This window comes from Haliotis cracherodii, unplaced genomic scaffold (assembly GCF_022045235.1).
Source record: "Haliotis cracherodii isolate W230 unplaced genomic scaffold, xgHalCrac1.p SCAF_13, whole genome shotgun sequence".
Taxonomy (NCBI): Eukaryota; Metazoa; Mollusca; class Gastropoda; order Lepetellida; family Haliotidae; genus Haliotis; species Haliotis cracherodii.
In genome coordinates, this window is record NW_027266268.1 from 21,217,237 (window position 1) to 21,225,480 (window position 8,244).

The window sequence follows — 8,244 nt, forward strand, 5'->3', positions numbered from 1 at the left end:
GGTATGGTTACGATCACCTTAGTGTTAAGATCGCTTTGTGCAACAGCACCCTTGCCTGTTCTGAAACTGCTTAATCAATGTGGTTGAAAACATGGTCTCACTAATGCTGATTTGCACGTGTTTGGATTAGATATCATTATGCATAATCATATTCCTGCCTGATTTACAGAAAGCTGAAAGAGGTTGAGGATCAGAATCGAGAGCTGATTACAACCATTGCCAAGAGGGAGGAGTCCATTCATCAAAACAACGTAGGTATCTCACATGTAGAACTCTGTCTGGTCATAGTAACGTGTTGTATAGCTGTAGTTCTTAATCCGTTCTAGTCGCACCATTTACAAGCCTAAAGGTATTGCACTGTCGGACTAGAATTAATTATATTGTTACTTCTGTGATCGTGTGTCTCTGAGTGGTACCTCCCCATAGCAAGGATTGCTTAAAGGGCAAGTTCACACGGAAATGAACCTTTTTTTCTTGTACTTTTTCCACATTAAAAGTGTTAACATAGAAGTGTCATAGACAAAAATATGAAAACATCATATTTAATTAACATATTTTTTGCACTAAAATGATTTATATTTTTCACATTTACCAAGTGTTCTATTTCCATAACAAAAACACCATGGCTTATGCCCCTTGCAATATGACGTCATTGGTGCCAATTGATAAACATTATGACGTCATCATGCTTTGTTAGAGCCGCTTCACGTGGTGTAGGTACAGTTTTGTGATTCTAGCATCTCAGATGCCAGCCAGAATTGTCTTATGCTGAGTCACCACTGCGCCGGAGTGTGTCGTAGACCATGTTGTTTTACCGCAAACTGGTCCTTGATATCTTTTGCGTTGAGAATAGACAGGGACCCAGTTGAATTGGCACCAATTACGTCATAATCTAAGGGGGATAACTCAGGCCTATTTCGCTCGTAAAACGAAGGCCTCATAACGGCATATCACTTTCACACTATTGTGAGCTTCCTACTTTCACTGTGAAAAAAAATGAGTGTATATTTTCAAACACAGATACTAACTAATTCTAAAATTGCGTTTTGTTTAGAAAAAGAAAGAAAGTGATTTTTGTGTGTACACTTCCCCTTTAAGTGATTGTTATGACTTAACTGGTATTACCCCTGTGAAGACAAGATCAGAATTCGTCTTCAGCAACCCATGCTTGTCGTAAGTGGTGATTACAGGATCAGGTGGTCAGGCTCACTGACTTGGTTGATGCGTGTCATTGAATCCAAGTTGATTTGATTGATCCTCATGATGCCGATCATTGGATTGTCTGGCCCAGACTTGATTATTTACAGAAAGCAATCATATAGCTGGAATATTGTGGAGTGAGGCTTTAAACAACCAACCAAATCAACAAACAGACAGTGTGACTGGTATTTCTGTATTCAGCTCCGCCTGGAGGAGAAGACGCGAGAGAACGGCAGCCTTACCCGTCAGTTGGAGAATGCTCTGACGGACATCCGGCGCCACCAGGACCAGGCCAGGGACCGCATGTCTTCCAAGGTCAGTAGCCGTTATCAAGAAATTGGATTGGGCTGAGATCAGGCTGAAAATATAAACCTAACCTTGAAATTATCACCAATGATGTGTGAGAAAATGAGGCCTTTAATCGCGTTTGACGATGTCTGTTGGTCCATACTAAGACTATTTAACTTTTTTCAAGATATGCTTTTCTCAAATGTTATGTATCTAATTTTAATGTCCAATAAAGAAAGAAGGGTGTTGTTTAGCATGATAAGTCACTCACTATCTTAACCATGTTAACAGGTTTACAAAAAAGTATAATTTATCCAATACAACGTTTTTGCTCAACTTTACTTTACCGTGAGCAATGACCTGTAGTAAATGGGACATAATTCACCTTTTCTATGGTATATTATGCCGTATATTTAACGATTTGACTTTTGGTCTGATGTTTGACTTCATCGCTTCATTTTGACTGACATAAATATTTGTCTTCAAAGCACTCGTGATATATACAGCAGTTCAAAACAACAAATTTTCAATGAAACACAAACAATATTTTCATTTGTACATTTTTTCGTTTAATACAAAAAATAAAATGATAGAATACAATACAGGCAGAAAATATGAAATCTCAATGTGTCAAAGTAATAAAACAAGCTTGGAATTAGTTTTCACCCCAAGCTAATGTGAGGGGTGATTATGAGGCACTGTGGAATCAGCTACGTGTTTGTTGGTAAGTGAGGGGTGTGTGTTGTAGGAGCGGACGTACCAGAGTCGCATCGCGGACCTGGAGTCTCAGCTCAGTCAGCTGAGAGCAGAGATCGCCAGAGTGAAACGAGAGAAAGAGGAGGTGAGTTTCTTCATTCATCTTTGTAAGATTTGTGTCATGGATGACAGTGATGTCTCACAATTGTGTAGATGAATGCTCATGATGTTAATCACTCGATTGTCTTGTCCAGACATGATTATTTACAGACCACCGTCATATTGCTGGAATATTGCTGAGTGCAATGTTAGCAAACAAACAAGATACGTTTGACTATTTTCTTCTGTAGTAAAGAACATGGAAATTAAGAGGGTGTAGGGTCAGTAGCTTGTTGATAAAGTCCAAGACCTGCATCACTCTGGGCATTATCCTACCTAAGTTGCCTCAATGTGATATAACTGAGAAACTGTTCAAATCACTCACACACTCACTCCTTACTAAACTGAAAGGGGTACGAGTTTTTCAGTCATTTAGGCATTGCACTAGGCTAGGTAGAGTAGTGTCCCTTAGGCATGCCAGAAAACTTTGATCAAGGGTTTAAGTCACAGATTTGACCTGTTTCTAGGTCTGTCAGCACCACTCCTGTGTTCATAAGTTTCACCATAGTGGTAAACGTCTTTCACCTGGGTAACTTCGGGCTTTCCACCCAAATTAAGCTGACACGCCGTGATATAACTAAAATACTGCTCTAGGTAGTTTTATACCACACTCACTTAAACTGAAACACTCATTGTTTGCTGCTATAGTTCTTGTAAGGTTGTCTCCCTTAGCAAGCTCCTTCCCAGTGCATGACACCTTCGTTACACTCTCGGTCACATCGCTGCCACCAGTGTGGGCGCGGCCATTACAAGAATCTTGAAATTTGCCCTCTAACCCCAAATGTAGTCACGTTCATACTTTTGTTTATGTCTTTGGGAATGCCATCATAGTTCATTTTGAAAAGATTTACAACTGACCATGTTTTCCAGATGAATTTGTATAGTCAGATTGGTTCGATATTGTAGATGAACGGAAAATAACCAACTTCTCCCTTACATTCTTACTATACCAATTACATGATAATGAAACAGAAATTCAAATTGACAAAGAAAGAAAGTAATTTAGCAGGGGTAAGTGTTTCGGCATCACGACAGTCGTCACTTGTTTGTAAACATAACGGTCAATCCGCTGAGAGTTCAACTCCAAGCTTGGTTGAAGTCATCTATCACTGTGGGGAGTTTTGACTGGTGGCAGCGATAGTGTTTGTGAGATATTGCTAACAGAGATGTACAAGCCAGGTAGATCATTAACTGGTGGATGCGTACTCATGGAAGGTTTTGAAGAACACACTTGCAAGAAGTGACTTCAGATAACAGTGTCAATGTCTTCTTCTTTGCAGAACGAGCGTAAGTTCAACTCACGGATGTACGACCTGAAGGATCGGCTGGAACAGTCTCACAGCACTAACAGGAGTATGCAGAACTATGTACAGTTCCTGAAAAACTCTTACGCTAATGTTTTCGGAGACAGTGCTATCTCAATGCCCACATCTCCCATACGATCAATAGTGCCTTGATGCCGTACCACCTCTCACCCTGCAGGGACAAAAGGTGGACCCCCCATATTGGAATATTTTCTACATTTATAGCTCTCTGCAGTCTGTATGGGTTATTTGCTGAGTTGAAAGTGGATTTTTGCTGTAAGGATTACTATTAATATTTATATCTTTAAAATTGAAAAAAATAGATCTTTTGTTTAAACAACTTCATTATACTCTGTTCATAATTTAAGAAAATGAGAAATTTGTCTGATGTAAATCAGTGTTGAAATTTAGGGGTGTCATTGACTGAATCACTACTGAAATTCCATGCCCGTTACAAAGTGTTAAACATTCATCATCATGTCTTTTTTCAAATGTTGAATACTGGAGAGCGGCCACACAGACGCTGTCATATCATGATGGTTGATGCATGAGCAAATGCCAATTGATTTAACTAAACAAATTATTTGCTCAGAATTGAGAACCACTTAAATACTACTATATTGATTATATAGTAAAAGACTAGTTGTGTTTTTAATGTGTGGAAATATATATTGTTGAGAACCATGTAACTTAGAACACGTACTCCTTCTCTGAAATTTTTCTCAGTCTGAAATGGAAGAAGAGGCGCAAGGGGATTTGACTGTTGTTTCACGAACCATGTTAACTCTGTGGTACTTGTTGATATTGATTAGTACTTGGGGCACAGAAATGATGTCATATCTGCTCTCTACCTCCAAGTTCGTGAACATTAAATGTTTTTATTCGTCAAGTCCTCTGAAACCAAAATGTGTCTTCCTTTCGACAACTTTCGCTTCATGACCTCGTTTCGTACAAGGAATTTATTAATATTGTAGAACATCTCACTTTCAACTGCAGCAAGGAGCATTTTTAATCGGTTTATGAAGTAATATGTGTATATGTGTCGTCCTGTGACGGGAGTCTCAGAATATCTCACTTTGTCATGTGACATGAGTCTCAAAATGTCTCACTTTGTTAACTGCAAAATATCTCACTTTTTCAAATACGGAAGTGTGTGTCCCACTGCATGTGTATTTTTCAATGGTTGTAAGAAGTGTAGCACACACAGCCACATATACCACTCACGTTTTGATAGGGATTCCAAGTTCTCTTTCTGATTAAATCCTCCTTGGGGCACTTATTGCATTTTCCAGGCTACAGAAAATCTACATTAAATTTACCACACATACAGTTTGTTCAGCCATGTCTTCAACTTTGATCGATTTGTTGACAGAAGAAAAAAATATTTTCCTGAGCTCTCATGTACGTCTTGATTGACGGATGACATGTGGAAAGTGAATTGGGTGTGAGTTGCTTCCCTTGGCATTTGGCGCCAAAGTAGGGAGAGGCCCTGTTTGGGTGGTCGTACATCATACACAAAAAAACGTTGTTTTTTAGTGTGGTAATATTTTATTAGGAACAAAATAGTTACAACATGTCATGTAGATTTTCTGTAGCCTGGAAAATGCAATAAGTGCCCCAAGGAGGATTTCATCAGAGAATTCATAACCTCTACAGGTTTGTAAAAGTTTTTGGTACTGTTATAAGAGCTCCTAATTTCATGGAAATCTGACTCATTTTTGATGCAACACATCAATCAGTTATTGTTCCAGCACAAAGCGCCAAGTGACTGTAACTTTTTCTGTTATGTTTACCTTCTTAACATGTTTCAGTCTATGATGTAAAACATCCAGGATATAAAGTCTTTGAATGACATTTAGAAGTGATACACATAAGGAAGAGAATTGATGGATGTCAACTTCTTTATGATGAAGAACATAACTTTTCAGAGTATATACTTACTCCATGAGGTGAAAAGCTGATGGAGTAAGTATATACTCCGAAACGCTGTGTTCCTCATGATAAAGAAGTTGACATCCATTAATTATCTTCCTTATTCAGGATATAGTTGTGTCAAGTAAAATTATATCTAAATATTTACATTGACATTGACACTTTGACTCTGATATCTCCAGCTTGCTCCAGCAAAGGCTTCACAATTCTAAAAAACCTTTGACTAAATATATTTGGGAGCCATGAGCACAATTTACAAGTCATGCATGTGTTTAACTTTTCTTAATGCCTATCAAAGGCTTGTTTAACTAATAGAAATATGATATTGATAACAAAAAATGTTTGTTTGGAAAATGAAATAACAGGTGGGTCTGTATAACATAATTTGAATCTGGCCTTATAAACAACTTTTGTCTCTGAACAAGAAGTCACTTGATTTCCATCCCGACCAGGAAACTCATATCCCAAACAAAAGTTGAGTCATATTTTTACATTAACTTTCGCCATCTTCCCAAGGCAAGTGAGTTAACTGACTACAAAAGTCCAGTTTCCACCCTTGCCGAACTAGGCTGGTATTATAGAGTTACATTTTGCCTGGACTAACGAGTCTATGCATAGTCCAATCAAAATCGTGCACCGAAATCGAAATCCGGTTTGTGAAATGTCGTACAGATTTCTGTCGATTGCAGGATTTGCAAAGCATGTGCACCGCCAACTCTTTGTCTACAGATATTTTCCAAATCTTTTCATGTTTTTAATCAAGGTGCTCACGTGATTTTATGCTCTTCGCTATGTAAGACCCTTTTTATCACAATATAGATCTTGATTATCAATCAGATCGTTTTGACTGGGCGCCACCATTTTGTTTGAAACAAATGCAAGTGATACGAGAGGTGGAATCTGATCGGTCAGTAGGAGAGGCTTAGAAGGAACATAACTCGTAATAACCACTGGTGGCGCTACAGTCGAGCCCAGGAATTCCAGCCTAGTTCAGCAAGGGTGGAAACTGGACTTTTATAGTCAGTTAACTCCCTTGCATCGGGAAGGTGAACTTTCGCATGGTGTTTCCCTTGTTGCCCACATGCCTGTTTCCCATTGTTTCCTTGTCTCCCTGGAGTAGCACAGGTAGTGTGTTGTATATTTACTTCTTAAGTCATGAGTATGTCTGTGATATCTGTTTGTTTCCACTGTTGAACATACAGTCCATGTTGAGTCTGTCATGTGCTTGTTTTAGTCGTGAGCATTTTGAAGTTTTATATCTTATATACTAGATATTTTACACATATGTTTTAGTCATGCATGGGAAGACTTGAAGTCATGGAATCCTTGTCGCTGTCTCACTGCTGTTTTAGTTCATTTAGAAACTGCAATGTCAATTGAAGGTCATATTATACTCTGCAAAAAGACCCTGCAAAAGTGATTTTACATGTTGTCACATGTTGTTCTGTGTGTCTGATAATCAGTCCCAATCCATACAGAAATGACCAATACATTTGTGTTATTAATTTTGTATGTATGTCAGCAACACTCTTTCAGATATTTTCATTTGTTTCTACTTTTGCAGGTTTTTTTTTTGCAGAGTATATTACAATGATTTCTTTTCATTATGGAAGCGACATTTCTGTAATTTCGATGGTAGAGGGTGCCAAACTCACTGTTACTTTGGTACACCTGTGATTCCTCCTGTTAATTTGTATTCCGGACGCTGTAGTGCCTGTGACTGTGGTTCCTCCTGTTTATTGGTATTCCGGACGCTGCAGTGCAGTACGCTGAAAGTCATTACATGTTTATCTGGTACATGGATGCCAATATTTCAATGTTGAAATACATTTATCTTTTTTCTCTCTTGCAAAATGACAAATCAATAAACAATTTAGCCCTTAGCTTATTAGCATTCGTGCTCATGCATTCCATGTGACAACCAATTCTTATTTATTCATAACAGCTGTGTACACTGATATGACTCAATAGTTCTTACATTGGATGCCAAGACAAATTAAGTAGTATGCCGGATACCTAGAGAGGGGGATTGGCACCTCATAGTAGTTATCAGAACATATACAATATATACTTTATTAAAAGTAAGTTCAAAATCAAATGAGATTAATTGTTTTATTTACATTGTCGAATTTCGTCTATTTATTTTTACCTAAAGGACTACTTGATAACTCAGTAATGTCATTTAAATTCTGTACAGCATGCCAGTTGTAGTCTTGACAAAACTCAATGTTATTCTATTTTGTTTGCTTTTATGAAGTCCATCACAACTCAGCAATGTTTAGCTGGAGTGCCCAGGTAGTCTCCCATCATCAGTCATCTTCATCCCAGTGTGAGCCGTCCACTGACTGCGTGTGGAGATGTACATACAAGACTCACGTTGAAGTCAGCTATTTTCTTTGTATAAATTAATATATACCATATACACTGTATATAAAATAAATAATAGAACTCGTGTTTGTGTTGTTGTCATGTCCTGGAGTAGATGTGACCAGACAGTCCACGGACAGATGTATGTCACAGTTCACACATGATATACACATGAGCTAAAGCATCACCTGATTCAAAATCCAATTCTAAAAAATAATGACAAACCCTTGTGTCAACCCAATTGGACACCTTTTGGATTACCTTGGCTGCCAAGTGAGAGCTAGAGACCCTTCAGCTG

The 8,244-nt window shown here is 38.2% G+C and overlaps 1 protein-coding gene across 4 annotated transcripts in view; it reads left to right on the top strand.

The window, feature by feature from the left end:
• Positions 1-5,544, top strand: part of LOC139459710 (outer dense fiber protein 2-like) — a 37,141-nt gene extending 31,597 nt beyond the window's left edge. For all 4 annotated transcript variants that reach the window (XM_071241354.1, XM_071241356.1, XM_071241357.1 and 1 more), the window contains 4 exons: positions 170-251; positions 1,402-1,515; positions 2,237-2,329; positions 3,624-5,544. In XM_071241354.1, coding sequence (XP_071097455.1) covers positions 170-251; positions 1,402-1,515; positions 2,237-2,329; positions 3,624-3,800 — 466 coding nt within the window. In that variant the 3' untranslated portion in view covers positions 3,801-5,544. The remainder of the gene's footprint in view (positions 1-169; positions 252-1,401; positions 1,516-2,236; positions 2,330-3,623) is intronic.
• The last annotated feature ends 2,700 nt before the right edge of the window (positions 5,545-8,244 follow it).